This window comes from Pempheris klunzingeri, chromosome 4 (genome assembly GCF_042242105.1).
Source record: "Pempheris klunzingeri isolate RE-2024b chromosome 4, fPemKlu1.hap1, whole genome shotgun sequence".
Taxonomy (NCBI): Eukaryota; Metazoa; Chordata; class Actinopteri; order Acropomatiformes; family Pempheridae; genus Pempheris; species Pempheris klunzingeri.
This window is the reverse complement of record NC_092015.1, coordinates 6,863,748-6,881,513: the sequence shown is the minus strand read 5'-3', so window position 1 is coordinate 6,881,513 and position 17,766 is coordinate 6,863,748. Positions and strand designations below refer to the sequence as shown.

Here is a 17,766-nt window from a genome sequence, read left to right as displayed (position 1 = left end):
TGAGCCCATATCTGCAAGTAATCAGCAAGTAATTGTGAACAGAGAAAAGTTTTTTTGATGGCATCCCAAATGAGAACAAAGGTGGGTTCAAAGCTTTGGAAAAGAGCTGCTCCGATTCACAAACATTGATCTAAATTTTCCAGATGTAGGGGAATACTGAATTCTGCTTTTATGTGAAAATTTGAAAATGAAATTTACCTTTAAAGGAACGGGATAAAGTGTGAAGCTCCAAAGAAAAAGTAAAAGAGAAAGCACATCAATTTAGAAAAATAATTTGTAAATGCTGAGCTAGTGTATAAAATAAAATAAATTAGCATTTTTTAATTTTGTTTTTTCCCTTTAAAACAACACATATTAACAAAATTGATTATTGTGCTGCTTACATTAGCAATAAATATGACACTCTTCTTCTTTTAAGCATGTGCTGGGTATGTTTAAAAAGCACACTTTTTAACAGCTGCCATACACACATTTTTTTAAAATCCTGGAAACCTTGACTGCTGCTCTCTGAATAGCCAAAAGGCTGTGCGTTTCAAAATCATAGTACACACATACAGAGTGATCTAATATACACAATATACATTTATGTATGTACAGTACATACAGCAAATCAATGCACAGATGGTGGTGACATTTTTATGTAAGATGTCAGTAAATGAGAAATTTTACATTTCATTGCTGGAGAAGCGTAGCACTGTTCATTTCACTGTAAGCATTAACTAGTTCATGAGAAAAGCAACTGATGGCTACACGGTGTTGTTGCCTAGCCATTAAGATAAAATAAAACTTCATGCATTTGGACAAGTTATGGCTCATTAAATACTTCAATCTATCTCCTACCCTGTCTGGTCTCACAGAAAGTGTGGTTTAATAATACAATCGTCAGGCTCTAAAACCAATTGCTTTATGTCCATTACTTGTCCCAAGGATGCTACATTACCCAACTTTAAAAACAACCTTCAATACACATCATAAGGAGTGTAAACCTAGCTTCAGACACTTAATAATATCCGGGAGATCAGCTGATGTGCACATCAAAAGGCTGTATTGGAAAAGTCATTGCACCCTGTGGAATACATTGGTTGTGTCGTTGTCAGTGCTTGCTATGGTGAGGATGACTGTCTCAGATCTCTACTGCAGGTAGCGGTAGACCTTGAAGCAGTGGTTCCCAGAGTCTGCCACTGCCACATGACCATCAGATGTGAGGGCGAGGCCCTGGGGGCCATAAAGGGGGTCCGCTGATGTGTTGATGTAGGACAAGAAGGACCCTGAGCTGTCGAACACCTGGTTAGATACAGCACAGAGGAAAAGGTTGGGTAAGTTGGTGATGTACTTAAAAATTGGCTCTCTGCACTCAATTCAATGTAGTTTTCTTTTGCCAACCTGGATGCGACTGTTGCCCCAATCAGCAACAATGATATTTCCATTGGCATCCACAGCCACGCCTGTTGGAGCGTTGAACTGGCCGTTGCCCTCTCCATGAGAGCCAAATTTAAACAGGAACTCCCCATCTGCATTATACACCTGCAGGGAGGATTAAAGAGGAAAGAGAATGGAAGAATGACACTGTGCTGGAGGTCATCATAAAAACATGCTTATAAAATAGGATTCAAAGAATATTGCTGACATTATTTAAAACAACACAGCCACTCAGCCACAATGTTGTTTACCAAGCTGTTTACCTTTTAATTTGTAAAATCAGCTATGTTCTTATTTTTGTGTTTTCTGTTGTTTGGTTGATTCTACCTTTTCTCTTTTCATTGAAAATGCATCATTTTAAATAGCTTTTTAGTTGTACTGTTTTATATACACCTATGAAAGAGACTAGCAGCCTAATTGTGGGAGAAAAAGAATGAAACATCCCCCTTTATCAGTGCCCCAGCACTTCAGATTACAGAACTACTGAAAAAGGGAGGCACTACAAAGCAGATACAGTGGTGAACAGGTCTGCTGTAGCTTTGGCAAGTTCATATATAGGTATTTCTCCTGTAAGCATTTATTCACAGTACTACCAGTGTAGGTTTACTATAATAAAGAATGCAAGCACATACTTGCAACAAGCCATACCTTGACTGAATGGTTATGAAAGTCTGTTACCACAATTTCATTTTTGTTATTTACAGCCACAAAGTGAGGACCTGGAAGCAGCAGAGGAGAGACAGAGAGGGAAAGAGAGGAAAGATGAGTCATCCAGTGCTTTCAACATACGAGAGGAAGTTCCACACTATTTTTGGACTTTCAAAACAAGACACACAGTTATCACATAGACTCTGAGAGTTGACGTGGGACAATGCGCGAGACAAGACAGAGGTGACGCATCAACATGTAAAATGAACAATGATTTATTTTCTCAGTTGACATTCAAAGGGAATTAATTACTTACTGAAAACAGGGCCAGATTTACTAAGCTTTTGTTCCAGTGCAATGTTTGCACCACTTTTTTCTAAAAGAAGAGAAAAGGTCCAAGTGAGAAATTAAATTAAAAGTAGCGAGTGAGTTTCAACTGTTTGAGTACTGCTGTCTGATGCCACATCAATGAGGGATTTCACTAATGCACGCAAATCCTATCAGCAGTACTGTTTGTTCCCCAAAAAATTGAATGAGAGGCACAGACAGGAAGACAACCATCACATTTTCCATGCATTAGTGTGCAATCATTTTTGCCTCTTTACAGCTTAATCTTGTACTATGATGATCAGATGCCTGTTTACAGTACAAGATTATCAAGGCAACAATAAAGAGTCATTGACTGTGATGTCTATAATTACACAAGCAGCTACATATGCTTACTTTAGACTCCAAAATAAAGGGTGTATAGAAACATGCTCAAATGAGATTTGAACAAATCATCATTCCTGTACAGTATGAAATCAATAAAATCTGTAAATCTGGCCCAACAACATGCCCTGAGACGTGAAGGATCGTTCAGTGTGCATCTCGTCTTCCTGCAAGAGTCATCATTAATGAAATGATCATAGGCACTTGTAATACATACTAAACAATACCTGCAAAGTGTCTGTCTGATGTTCCTCTGGCTCCGAACTTTGTCACCAGTTTCCCATTTGATTGGAAGATAAAGACACAGCAGGCCTTATTATCAACCGTGATGATGTGTCCATTCTTATCCACAGCCACACCTTTGGGTCCCATCAGTCTTCCAGCCCCAATTTTGTTCTGTGACATCCACAAGGCGACAGTGTGGTCATTCAGTGGAAAACTTTGAACGTGTGCAGTGAAAACATTTTTACCAAGCTAAGACCATTCACCTTGAACTTGCCATCTGATGAGAAGATGCTAATCCATCTGTTGTCATAGTCTGCTACAATTATGTCACCATTCACGTCCACGGTGACCCCTGTGGGGCGCTGCAGCTGCCCCGGGGAACGACCTCTAACCCCAAACCTCATCTTAAACTGGCCGTCATTGGAGAATACCTAAAAAAAGAGGATATTATTCCAAAACCTGAACAATGAAATAAACCTCAATGACATGAAATAAGCTGAAACATGATAGACACTGACCTGTATACACTGGTTGTTGCTGTCTGCCACCACAATCCGTCCATTACTGGAGGTTGAAATGCCTTGTAGGTTAGTGAATTCTCCTTTATCTCGCCCTCTTGTTCCTGTCATATCAACAAGACATCAGGCTTCTTCAGCACTATGCATGTGTAAAAATAATGTATATATGGATTCTGCTGTACTTTGCTTAGAATATCCAATTCTTTAGCTTTTACTGGGAAACAGAGGAAGCAATAGAGGTCTAAAACTTAATGCTCCTTATCATCAGCTAGTCAAATCATCCAGAGATATGACTGAGTGTGTGCTCTGGGAAAATACATCATACAGCTCAGTCAGCAGTTACCATAATCTACAGCAGTTAAGTTATTCACCCACCCACTCTGTAGATCAGCTCATCCTCTATTGGGTTTTCCTTTTTCTTGGTGGTGCTGTACATGCTGGATGGCCTGCGCACAGCCTTCTGTCGAACATGACCTCCTCCTCCACTTGGGGACTTCACTCTTCTCTTCACATCATCTGGTGACTGCAGGACATCTGACGGCTTAACAGCACGCAAACGGAACGGACTCCCCCTCACAGGCTGTTCGTATAGCAGCAAAGAGAAGGTGAATTCTCCCTCTGAGCGGATTGTATATCCAACCTCATAGGTGCCGTTCTTGTTGTCCACCACCTCAGCTTCAGTGCACACTCCATCTGCAGAGACAATCTCTGCCCTCAGAGCAGCATTACCAGTCTTCACTAGCTCTCCATCTTTGTCTTTAGTAGTGACTGTGACAGAAGTGTGCTGGCTGACCAGTGCATGCCGCAGGCCTTCACCGGTGGCAACACTAGTATGGCCTACAGCTCCGGTTGTGATCAGGACTCCAAGGTTCTGGATGGAGCGCCTCAGTCCATCTGTCTCTACCTGGCATTCCAGATGTCCATTGTCATGGGGATGCTCAGGAAAGGTGTGTCGCGCCAGGGCACTGACCCGCTCACCCATCTGTTTCTGGACCAGCAGGACCTCAGTGGCGCTGCCATGGCTCAGGGCCTGCTCTGTGAAGTTACAGCTGCTTTGAATGTTCTCTTTGCCCTGAAGCAAAGAGGTCAGCTGGGCTTGAAGCACCTAAGAAATCACAAAGAGACAGACAGTCAGTGGTGCTGATGTCAACTAGCCTGTGGCACATCACAGCAATTTTTCATTCTCTCCCGTTAAAAGAAAAAAATGACAAAGACCTGACCTTCTGCTTGGTGCTGCAGATGTTTTCCACCTCTGTAATGAGAGCGGTCTTGCGTTGATGTAAGGCCTTCTCCAGGTCATCGAAAGTGTTACTGATTTCAGTCACTGCCGCATTTTTCCTCTCTGTAAGCTGTTTGGAGATCTCATTTACAAGCTCAATGGCAGCCGTCAGCTGAGGTAGTCTGACAGAAGAAAGCAAAGCAGATGAACACAGAATAAAGTTTTCAAACTGGCATTCTTTACCTTTCCAGCACTACAAAGATATTCCAAATACAATCACATAATCCATTATGACATTGAAAATCAGTAATTGTACCTGTTGCGCACAGCATCCAGTTGATTTTTAAGTGCCAACTTGTGCTGTTCCAGCACATCTTTCAGAGGAACTGTCACATGTTCCCTGTGTTCTCCCTCAGTACACTCCAGACACATGGCTGTTTCACATGACTCGCAGTAAAACTCCATCACCTGCAGATGGCGCAGTGGAGCAGGAGACAACTGAACATCATATTTGCATACGGTAAATTTGCTTAAACATTCTACCGCAGATAAGAAAACGAATTTTTTATAAGAGACAACAGCACACTGTGTAATCATGAACTTGCAATTGACCTCTGATAGACCTACTTTATAACAACCTCTGTGCTTTTCTTTTAGCTTACCTTGCCCTCGTGGTTGGGGCAAGAGAGGGGCTGACAGGCTGTAGCTGCACTGGCAGACTCAAGAACATTACAGGCCTCAGGTCGGCTGCACTCGGGGTCTCGCTGTAACACCTCCATTAGGTTTGTGATGAAGAAGTTGTTCTGCAGGGCTGCCACACCCTTCTCTGGCAAGATGGAGGTCTGTCTGCATACTGGGCAGGAAAGCGTCAAAGACTGGGGAGGGATGTAGTTCTGCAGACATCTACACAGTGACAAGATGTAAAACAAATTAATTAGAGGGCTGGGGCTGCAATTTTGTACATATTCCAGGATCAGCATGGTCTAATAATGCAAAACTTTTTTTTAGTCTTGCTCAGAAGACATTAAGATTCTGTTCCTTTTATTAGGCACAACAGAGAGCATCAAATTATTTAACTAACTGTACTTTCTGCACCATGAGGGAGCAACTATAGAACTATAGAACTCACTGCTTGCTGCCAACAATGCTCTGCCATAAAGAGTGCTGTCTGTTTTCTTGTGGCTAAACTCAGAGTGGTTGGTGCCTTACATCATGCAGAAGCCACAATGATGAGAATAGTTAGCTTAAGTGGTGTATTTTGGGGCCATTACACATAATTTGTATGTAAACATGCCTTTCACGCATCCTTGTTAAAGAACCTAATACGGGCAGAGGGAATACAAAAAACATTATAATGCACTAAACTATTTATATTTGAGCATTTTAGAAAATAACCATATTAACGAACACATAAATTCTAATACATCTTGCCCCAGTAAAGAGCTGTCTTATTTTTCAATCTGGCTTCAAATGTGTTGTGGCTCTTATTAGATCTGCATGTTTGTTTTTATCTTTAATTATCACCCACTGTCTAACTGTTTATCTTTGTACTGACAAATCATTTTTATTAGTTTGTCAGTCACCTGAAAAGAAATTTGAACCGCACAGTATGAAAGGTGCTGTACAATAATGTGGGATTGGCTGACTCAGAGCTTACTTTTCACAGAAGGTATGCAGGCAGGGCAGGACCTTGGGGTTGTGATAATGGTCCAAACAAATGCTGCAGACCAGGAACTGCTTGTCTATCTGCCTGACCACAGGGCTGGTGTTGCCAGTCTCACGCTTAGCCATAGTGATGAACATTCAAAGGGGGGCACAAGGAACACTTAACCTGCACACACAGGGAGAAGGAAACAGGAGAAAGGTCAAGAAAGCCTCGAGGAAACAGTCAAGCAGAGTGAGGAGGGCGTATTCGCTTACCCTCAGCATGAGCAAAGGAAGAAATGAGTCATAATGCTGTTGACATTATAAAACCTCATCCAAGTCCTGTGTCTGCTGGCATTTTATGCTCTTCCTCCCTTATGAAACTGTGTCAGTAGGATGAGCTTCTTTTTCACAAACACCCGCATATCCAGAGGCTGTTTGACTTTATAAGTGAAAATTCTAATCAAGTTAATGCAATGGAAGAAAAATGAATACATGTGACACCGCAGGGCAAAACTTTCAGCCATGGTAACTATGCAGCCTGGGAGCCAACATGTCTGTGTTTACAGCAGAGTTGGAAGTGTGGCATATGTGTATATAAATATGCTGTTAACAAATTGAGTAATTCCTGGCAATATTTTACCATACAGGATGTCAACTGTTTTTGCTGTATAATATTCAGTGAATTCCAGATGAGTGGATAACTGCCAGCTCTCTGTTCAGATGGCAGTTTCTGTTACATGAAATTGTATCAGTGGGTCACGCACAGATTATCTCAGTGTGCCAATGACATGGTGTACATCTGTCATATAAGCACATAAAGGATTACATGAACACCAAAATACTAGCAGACTGCTTTAAAGTTATCCATGAGCACAGCTTACAATACAACAATCTTTATTTTATGTGATGATAATGTTAGAACATTTCAGCCATTTGACTAATACGTAAGTATTTTTGTTGAATTCAGCTGTACAAAATCATAGACTAGGAATCCCTCTGTGCATCCTGTGTTCTAAGACACCTTTTATCAGGGAATTGACTAGAAACATTGCAGAGACCACATCATTACCCACTCGCTCCTTGTGGTTTCCACACAATTTCAGTAGCTGCCGTTGTTGTCCACGACTGTCATGAAGCATCCTCTAAAAACCTTGAGGTACGCCTCTTGAATGAGAGCTCTTTATCCACTTCATCTAGATTTCAATAGATAGAATGAAATAAATAGAAAATTCAAGGAGTGATGTCTGACAATGTCTCCATATCAGAGGTGGCATGAAGAGCTGTCACATGTTGAATTACAGTAAAACTCAAATACTGCAAAGACGATTCAATGTTTCAAATAAATGCAACAGTAAATGTCAACCCCCCCCAGACTGGAATGTAGTGCTCCATAAAACTGTGGATGTTACGTTGGCACTGTTTTTTTCTTTCTATTTTCTTTGCAACACCAGTAAGTAACATGCTGTTGGATTATGTTCTTTTGACATTTGCTGGTCTAATATAATGTGCAGTCATATATGCTAAATTACTCCAAACAGTCCAAAAAACAAGAGCACATCCAGTTGGCTGAGTGAAATATGACTGATTTATTACAAATGCCATTGAAAGCTAACATCTTTTGCAGCACACTGTGCCAATCTCTTTCATTTAAAAAAGAATATCTGAAAAACACTGAAAACCTCTTCCTGAACAAAAGATATAAGGAGATATCTAGGAGATATCTTTACGAAAAACTAAACTAATTTACATTCAGATTCATAGCTTGACTTCATACAACTGCAGAGAAACAAACCTAAAAGCCAACCTAAAATGATACTATCTTTGTCCCCAACACATTCTTGTGGATCAGAATTTAGCACATTACCAGTAACTGTGAAACATTATTGCACAGTGATGATACTTTTTATCTCTGAATTGGTTTCATGTAGCTAAGAAAGTATTCAAGCAAACCAAATCTGTTGGATCAACTCAACTGAGAAAGAGTCAGTATTAGTTTTGATGTTGCATACCGGCACTTTTTAATATCCCAGTTAAGAGCCTAAAATAAGACACAAACCTTTCATTAGAAAGCAATGTCAACTCATCCATCACCTCTTCATGTGCCTCAGCCATATGGCTGCACAGTTCTTTAAGCTTGCCTCATCTTTCATGCACTGGTCCAACAGCAGAACTTGTAATTTCTCCTTCTTTTCTTGCATCTACACAAATGCTCTCTCAGTGTGACCTGGGATGGGGCTAACTATCAGGCCTGCACATCAGCTAGCATCAAGAGCTAAAGCTTCCCTCTCTGACTTTCAGCTCTAAACAGTGTCTTGACAAATATAGCTAGGCCCTGTTTCTTTGAGAGTAACGAAAGGAAAGAGGAAGCTTTAAAACACCACTCCCCAAATTCCTCCTTGTTCCTTCCCTTGACTCCCAGCTGGCTGAGTTCAGGCACCACCTGTCTGTCTGTCTTTGGAGAGATGGGGGAAAATTCACGGCAAACTGGGTTGCCTGTCTCACATGAACAAGCGGGCCTCAGAGACAGCTGTCCCTCTCTGAAACACAGAGCAGCGAGCTCTAACAATGGCATTCCAGCTTTGCCCACAGCCCACCACCCCACATCTCTTCCCCTCCCTTCATCTCTTTTCCTTTTCCAGCCCATTGTCCTCTCCTTTTTCTCTTCTCTCTCTCTCAACCACAAAAATGCACTCATAGCATCAGCAGCCCTGATTTGAACCACAGACGTCTTGCAGATGGGGATTTTCTGAGGCATGCAGGCTCCATTGTTGTTCCTTGCCAAGTGATTACAAGGCCTACTGACTAAGGAGCTCTGCCGAGTCCTTTCACTGTCCGCACAACCAGCCCTTCCCCGACCCTTTTCTGACTACCCCTCCTCCCCTTGACTTGTCTCCCCTCAAGAGCCCTCCCCTCTTTGGGCTGTCTTCCCTTCACATGGACTCTGAACTGCAGCAGCTGAACGATGACATCAAGAGGAAGCTTGAGGAGCCAAAGCCCTAAGGCTCCTCCCCTCTCGGCTGGCTGGCCGCTGCCTTCAGGGTTGCAACAGCCTCCCCCCACCTTCCCTTCCCTCCCCTTCCTCCCTGCCCATCCGCTCTCTCCTCAGCTCAGTTCCTCCTACTTGCCTCACCACAGGCAGAGGGCCTTTCTTTAAAAACAGTCTCTCCCTGACAGCAGCTATGTGTAGTTGTTCATATGCTTAGAGAAAAGCTGGATAACATGCAAAAACTGCAGAGAAGACAAAAACAAGTCAATTAAATCACTGCAGATGGTTTAAATACACAACTTTCCAAGTCTTTGTTGCAAAGCTCTAAAGGGTTCTGAAGTTATTCCAAATATAGTCAAATCTTCCAAATAAGACTGATTAATCTAAAAATAGCAGAAGTAATCCGTGAGCTCAGATATTGAAAATAGCTCTGATAGAAATATTAGAAATGCAGCAGTTTTTGTTTTTAGTTTTGCTTATTGTGCCTTGTGCTGTGTTTGTATATTTGTTTTTCCATTTTGGGGATATCTCATGGATCATTATTTGTGAGAGATTTATGGTTATGTTTATGTTTGGATGATTTAATGTGCGGTTAGATGATGGTGGGTTAACATGCCAGAATGTTTGTTTTGTTTTTAGGTAACATGTCTGAATAATTCCATAAGGGCTGCGTCATTCAAATGACCAGATACAAAAATAACACATTCATTCATTCATTCAATAGTGACAGTACAAACTAGCCATCCACATATGCAGTACACTGTAATGTTTGAAGCAGCGACTAGATCCTCTTCACAGCTCCGTCAAGGGAACTGCATGGTCAGCACATCATACTGATGAGGTCAGCTATCAAAGTCAGTATGCAAATGCCTTTAATTTCTACTTTATCTGTCACACTCAAACATGACGCCTACAGAAAAATCCACCAAATGTGAATGTTGTTTGGAAATTCAGCTGTTTGACTGCAAAGCATCTCTTGCCACTCTCACCCTGTATTACAGTTAAGTGGCTTAATGTCCTCCTGCAGGGTCAGGCCGTGTCTGCCATCTGGATTACAGTGTCTCCCAGACTCTGATGACACAATCACGCCCAGTCAACTCAAATCTCAATTGAAGCAAATGCCTCATAAAAAAGCACATAAACTCGACCTGACAGACTACTCAAACACTTTTGCCACCAGTGAAGCAGTGACAGTCATTGCTCATCCACTGACCAGACTGTAGAATCCACTCCATACTTGAGGTGAGTTACTTGTGTGCAAAACACACGAAGACTTGGACGTCTGATATGAGTGGTTTTTTTGGATTTCAGCAACATGAGCTCACATTTAAAGAAAACACTGCTCTCAGTTTAATATGCTTGGATTTCATCTGCTGCACATGGGCATGGCTACCTGCCCATATGCCTCTCTTATAAAGTGCTGCTTGTTTTTGTAGTTGTAAGTTCAATCAATCAATCAATAGACCTCTATGTATGTAGCACCAATTCACAACAAACCTTTCATTCATAGCAGGTCAAGGCCATACTCTTTGAGAGTTGGAGAGTGCACTTGGACTAGAGAGCTGCCATGCTTTCAAACCATCAATCTAAGACTTTCTGTCCTCTATAATGCAAAAAGTAATGACTCATGTCTGCTTGTGCACTTCACTACATTGTAAAGTGAATTTAAGAAAAATAAAGACTTTTTTGGATTAATTGGTGAGTGATATTTTGTGGATGAGAAAACATACCACGAAGAATTATCCAAGAAGCCAGACTGAACAGATGATCTACTTCTCTCGCCCACCCTTTTAAATTGTTTATTAGAAATATTACATATGATTCTGAGAAAAGATCCAACAAAATATGACCTCTCAAGTGTGAATCCCTTATATGTGATATGTGACTTGAATAGTTTCAGTTATCCATAAATCAGCTTGCTTCCAGAAAACGATATGAATTTAAAAGAAGTATATTTTCTTTAAGGTCAGTTTATCTGTGATAATCTGTGGATTATCTTGAGTTAGTGACTCTACAAAGAAATGTTGCTGTTGAATCATTTTCATATTCTTTGAACACTATAAATTAAATGCCATTCACTCTGTTATACTAGGCTGACAATCAAATGATACGTGGGAAACTGGCCCTTTAAACAGCCTGTAATTTGTAGTTAATATTGTTTCCTAGCTATGACTATTCAGGATTCCAGGATGTTTGCACTTAAAGGGCCATAAAAAGTATTTTTGTTTGACTAAGAGTTGAGTAACCTTTCTTAGATCTTCATCTATCTTTTAAGTCTGTGATTCAATCATTGTTTTACTATTTTTGTACGTGTGTTTGATTATTTGGAATACATCCTTTGCAGTTCTGTTAGTACCCTGCAATGTCTGCTGCATGTGTCACAGCAGAGAGGACTTCAAACTAAGAGACTTCAGACAAGAGTTTTCCATTAGTTTATTTCAGCAGTCAGCTATGCAGTGAACCGGTAAACATGGGCGAAAGTCTCAGTGACCTGAAGTAGGAACTGTTGGCCCTCAATGATGTGCTGTCAAGATCGTGTTTAAATATAGACTGTAGTTTATGTTTCCATCCACATCTGTTGTGTTCCTGCAAGTGTGTCATCATGCAGTAATTGTTCGTGTGTGCACTCAGCCTCAGCTGAACTAGCCTACATTAATTTTGAATAATCTCACCATTACTGATAGATTTTGTTGAGCTTTAAGGGAAGTTTGGCAAAGGGACTCATTACATTACCCTAAGAACTAAACATCTGAACTTCTGTCCACGTTACTGTGAATGTCACATATCATCTGCAATGCCGTAAATATCTGTTTAAAATGTAACTGTCCCCGCAGGTCACGTGTGACTGATTGCGATGTCCCATTTGTACTAGCCAAAACAATCCAAAAAGCCCTTGTACTGTTTAGAACAACAAGGCTGATGTAAACCTGAGAACGAAACATCCAGAGAATCATATTTCTGAAAGTACATTTCTGTGTTTTGAAGAGTGTTAAGAGGTTGTTGTGGGGTCATTGAGGGTGCCTGGCTCTGTGATGACTCATCAGTCATTATTCACACAGCACAGAAACCTCTGCTCTTCAAACTAACAAGCTCCCCTTTACACTCCACTGCATCAGATGAAGGAATCTGTCCCAATGCATCAGTCTCTGTGAGACCGGTCATAGCAGTGGACGCTGGGTTTCACGTAGTGAAAGAAAAAAAGAATGTGGACATACTGTATAAGACCTTTGAGAAAAACAGACTCAACATAAAACAATTGTTTGAACCTCTGCTGTTTGTTTCATGTTAGACAGTTTTAATGGAGCTAATCTTATCTATAACTGGGTTCTGGGTGTTTTATATATATTTTATGCCTGCCTGACTTTCTGAGTATGAATGTAGAGGCTGAGTGAGAGATACATTTGCATATATAACGTCTACATAATGCCTGTCCAAAATTTGCTGACCAAGTATTTTACATTAGTCACATTGTACTATAGAAACTGACTGTAATTATAAAGTGCAGTTATTTCCTGTACTTCAAAAGAATAACAATGAAGCCTCCTCTCATCTGCCTTTGCCTGCAGACATTAGATTGGTAAGATCTGACAACGAATGAAGGAAAGTGACCACATCATGTCAAGTACAGTAGTCAGCAGAATTGCTAATCAGCACTGACACAAAAAGTGATTCAGGAGACATCTGTGTCTCTCCCTGTGAGCCCACTATGACAGAGGCTGGCACAAGACAATGCGGCATGCAGGCAGTATGTCTGCTGGCAAAACATGCACTGCAGATTTTATAAAAGGTCGATCAGTGCACAAGCACAGGCCCCTGCCTGCGACCCTTACCCGCCTGCAGTGAGCGCTACAGAGTGATCTTAAATAGTGACTCAGATGGTCACATGATGTCTTGTACATGTGCTGCACAAATACATTGTCAATGTTTTCCTTGGTGATTTGATTACCAATAATCATGTACTATGTACTTGTACTATGAAGAATTACTGGTGTTGCATGTTGCAAAAATTCCATCAATTTTTGAATAACATGACAAGTTCAAAATGTAGGCTCTAATGAGCTTGATGTGATTTTGGCACTACATTCTTTTTCATTAGGTCATGTTATATATATGGACACAAGAAAATGCTCCCAACCAGTGAAAATGCTGACATTAATGAATGATGAATGACTTTAATGAAAATGACATCTTGAAAATCTATCTTAAAAAGAGGGTAAATTACATGGTCTAATGATTGGCTTTCATCAATCTTAAGAGTACAATCAATTCTAATCAATATGCATATGCCGTTCCTGGTGTGAAAATGAGCCATAATCAATGTTTATTGGGGAAGTAATTTACAATGGAAATAGCAGCAAAATAAAAGATAGTAGCAACTATTACCAAATTTACTATAGATATATAGATAGGCAAGTTACACTGCAATATGGTTAATACCTACTGTTCAGGTTGGTCTTTCATGTTCTGTGTGGGAAATTTGGATTTCTACAGACCTTACAATGACAAGTAATAAAGGTTAAAAGGTGGTAACACAATAATTCAGATTACTGACACAACAAATTGGAAATTTAAAGGAAAAGCCAAATAAAGGATTTCAGCAATAACACTGAAGTCAGTCCTATTTGGTGTGTATCACTTGATGTCTGTGCACTGGTGAAGAAAATAACCACAGTAAAAGTTAATGTCGTCTGCCTCATTTAGATGACGGTGAGAAGTCATTAAAACATTGAAAATGAAAGATATGGGCCAAACTATACTGATTAATCAATCTATCAATCAATCAATTAATCAGTTGTGTGGGTGAACAGTGAATTGATTTTGACAACATGAAGGGTCCAGCTACATCTTCATTACTGCCACATGTCTGTATTCAGAGGTTGTATCTAATCACAGCTAAGTTACAATTTGAACTCTGCCCCTAACAGCCTACACTTGGTCATTACTTCAAGATATAAAAAGATGTATTGACACAATTCAGTGTGCTGGTTTGTAAATGCAGTTCTCTTACACATGCTGCCAGTTCATTTAAGAACACTAGACATAATCTGAGACTCCCTGCTAAGTATCTGCCCTCAGGCACAGCATCCAGGACCGTCTGCAACCTCCCTGTGACCCAGTGCAGGCAGCCAGCAGAGCAAAACCAGCCAAACATTTCCATCAGCTGCACTTACCTAACATGTGACTTTTGAGATACAGTAGTTCTGCACAGAGATGAGCCATCTTCCAGAACAAAAGACCAATCAATAAGGAACCACTGAACCATCTGCTCACAGTCTTTGCCAGAGGTAGGAAAATGATGCATTGGCTGTTGCTGTTGCTGCAGTACAATGCAACGCAAGGACTCACAGAATGACATAAGCAAACAATTCGCTGATTCACATGGGGCTCACATAGCTTCCCCGCAAGATACCCAATACAAATTCAGATCAGAAAACCAACAAAAGATCACTAATCCTCTAAACAAAAGAGCATGTATGCTTGATTACAGAGCCCAGCCCTCAGACTGCAGCAGTGATGCCCACCTGCTACAGAGCCGGCAGCCAGGGCCGCCAAGGAGCTAAAATGGAGAAGTGTGTGGGCTGGTTGAGGAAGCCATAAAGAATCAGAACAATACAATGTTTTAGTGCAACAGTTGCTCTTCAACAAGACTGAAATAAATGATCTTACTTTAGATTTTTACGGACTGATGAATAGAAAATAAAATACATCACAATAAACAGGAGATCATGGTTAATAAGTAGTGTCCCTCTATGATTAACCAATGCACAGATGCTTGATGAGATGGAGTAATAAATTATTCATCTGCTCTCATCTGAGTCTTTGTATTATTTAGGAGTCTGGCTAACGCACAAACAACATGAGAAAGCAGAAATACGATACCATAAAAAGAAGTGAATGGCCAGATTGTACTCACATGAATTCCCAGCAGTAGGGAGGGGAATGTCAGCATTGCAGGCCATAGAGAAAGCTTCCCATTGTCAATGTCCCAATGCTCTACAACAAAATCAAGAGACCGGGAGACAGAAAGGAAAGGGCAGGGTCTGTCTGGGAGAAGAAGGGGACAGTAAGGAAGAGGAGAAAGGAAAGGAGGAGATTAGGGGAGTGGCTCGCATGCAGCATTGGTCAGATGGCTGATGGGAGGAGTTGCAGAATCCAATAGCATATGGAGGGGGCAGGGAATATGCAAACAAGTTGAAATCTCAGGAACTGACTGAAGGATAGAGTCTGTCTGGTGCAAAGGGGTTTGGCTTCCATAGATACTGCCCATTTTCCTTAAAAGGACAAAGGACTGAGTTTATTACCTTTAAACTATGAATTGTTAGGATGCAACGACTTATTGATGTATAAAGACAAAAGGAATATACCGCTGAATAAAACTGGCAGGCAGTAATCCTGAAACTGACTGTAATTCAGTTGCTTAACACTTCTGCAGCACTCTTCATGTTATATTCTGTTGGCTCTTGCCTCACGAGGCCCCAGATTCTTGTACTTATAACGGTGAGCAGGGAAATTGCTAATTACTATATAGAGTCCATGATTACAGGGAAATGAGAGGGTGCAGGGGAAGGCAGGGAGATGGGTGTATGCAATCAGTGTGGGAGTCTTGCTTGTCTTGGTACAGATGATACAGTTATTTGAGAGGAGTCAGGTGGCGGTATGGGGATTGGCATCAGAGCACTTGATGAAACTATAGGAAATAATAATAGATATAATAACGTAGGCTGTATGCAGAGGGGAGAAAATGAAACACATACAAGTGCAAGAAAGGGTGTTTGAGGAATAAAGCAATTTTCTCAAGCTCAAGCTAAAAGGATGCAGCATCATTCACTCTCAAGGTTTATTCATAGGGGGGGTGGGGGATGGGTTAGTAGGTGTTCTAGGTAAAGACTAATGAAGGGATGAAGGAGAAAAAAGATGGCCCTGTATTGTAATGTGGATGCACTGTGCGAAGCTGCTGTAGTGATGCAGACAGCGGGGAGTTTGTTGGGGGTGGGGCTTGGAGTGAGAGGCAAACACAGTCATCTCTGGGTTTTATTCTGCAATGTGGAGTTGCCATGGAGACTGCTTCCATCGTAGTTTAGTCAAGATGGCTGCTGCAGTCTGTCAGCAGCAGCACCAGCAGCTTGCAGGTCACACAATACATGGAGGTAACTCTCGCTGCTGAGACTGACTCAGTCAAAATAGCTCATTACATGGTTTGTAACATATTACTGATGGAAGAATCCAAATTCTTAATTATTTCATCGTATATTTTAACATCATACAATAAATCATCACAATGTAGCAAATTTCCTGGGGCAATATTTTTATTTAATATATTAAAAAGAAAAGATCTTCATGGCTGCTTGTAGCAATTAATAACTGCCATGTCCCACAGTTACCTGGTGATATATTGATGATGATATAATAATCAAACCATAGACCGTATGTGTTACAGCGTGTGTATCACGTTTCAAACAAATAATGTGACAATACAAATAATCTAATACATAGCCACTCCATATTATGGCTTTTCCAATTTAACGGTCCCACACCTAATACAATAAACACAACAGTTGATGTAATAACTATATTAAAGCCATTCATCACATTAAAGGTTTCATTATGGTACCTTTTTTAGATGATATTTTATAGACTCTTAACAATTAATTCTATGGATCATTTTCAAATTCAGATGAGAAGACCAACTCTTTTATTTATGTCCCCTTCATCTAAAACTGAACTGCAAGGTGTAACATTGCTATGTAATTTCAAATATGAATAGCAAATATTACACGACGTAGAGTAAATCCCATTGTTGAGCTGTATAAATATGTGGTTGACTTTCTATTTGTGAATATAAATATAAGTTGTAAATACTCGTATGTAGAAAGTAGAGTTATCTGGACACTTCAGTGATTCATGTATATAGTAAACACATGTATTCATACATATTTATTTTCCACTCTCATTGTAACTTTGATATCAACTGCCAAGAAAAGCCAGTAACTCAACTCACATTTTTGCCACGAAGAGTGTGCATGGGGTAAATGCAGGGAGGCTGGTTCTTTTCCATGATAGGCCACCAGGTGCTGTCCCTTCAACAGCGGTAATCTCTTCTCAAGTTAATTTGAGATCAGCACCCTTCACTTTGCCACGGATAGTCCACGGTTCAGCTCTGCTCAGATACAGGCTGCCTTTGTAACCCTGACCCATTTAAGCCCAAAACAATGGCTGAATTGAGCAGGACCCTGAAAGCATCCCCAGCATTCTGCATGTTAGATGTGATTCTGTGTCAACAGAAGAGGAAAACAAAGATGCAAAAAACTAAGATAATCATCATTGTAAAACAGAAAATAACAATATTGAATTCTAGCATGTATGGTATCAAAACAACAATCAAACCAAGATAT

At 40.6% G+C, this 17,766-nt stretch overlaps 1 protein-coding gene across 2 annotated transcripts; it reads right to left on the bottom strand.

Annotated features, from left to right (window-relative positions):
* Window positions 1-296: 296 nt before the first annotated feature.
* Window positions 297-17,755, bottom strand: LOC139199681 (tripartite motif-containing protein 3-like). Of its 2 annotated transcripts, XM_070828779.1 has the most exons (14): window positions 17,373-17,755; window positions 15,288-15,418; window positions 6,398-6,571; window positions 5,403-5,643; window positions 5,057-5,208; window positions 4,742-4,922; window positions 3,897-4,626; window positions 3,522-3,625; window positions 3,267-3,434; window positions 3,006-3,174; window positions 2,384-2,443; window positions 2,068-2,138; window positions 1,384-1,524; window positions 297-1,284 (listed from the first exon to the last, which is right to left on the bottom strand). In XM_070828779.1, the coding sequence occupies exons 3-14, from the start codon at window positions 6,541-6,543 to the stop codon at window positions 1,132-1,134; spliced, it is 2,316 nt and encodes a 771-aa protein (XP_070684880.1). In that variant the 5' UTR covers window positions 6,544-6,571; window positions 15,288-15,418; window positions 17,373-17,755; the 3' UTR covers window positions 297-1,131. The 2 variants fall into 2 exon arrangements, with proteins under 2 accessions (XP_070684880.1, XP_070684879.1); XM_070828778.1 differs by lacking the exon at window positions 17,373-17,755 and having other exon boundaries at window positions 15,288-15,667.
* Between the last annotated feature and the right edge of the window lie 11 nt (window positions 17,756-17,766).

Bases quoted from the DNA above. Each gene is read 5' to 3' on its own strand.
- LOC139199681 (XM_070828779.1), bottom strand. From the start codon at position 6,543: ATGTTCATCACTATGGCTAAGCGTGAGACTGGCAACACCAGCCCTGTG. The intron at 5,209-5,402 runs GTAAGCTAAAAG...CGCCATCTGCAG, and splicing joins GCCCCAACCACGAGGGCAAG to GTGATGGAGTTTTACTGCGA. The intron at 3,435-3,521 runs GTCAGTGTCTAT...CTCTTTTTTTAG, and splicing joins GCAACAACCAGTGTATACAG to GTATTCTCCAATGACGGCCA.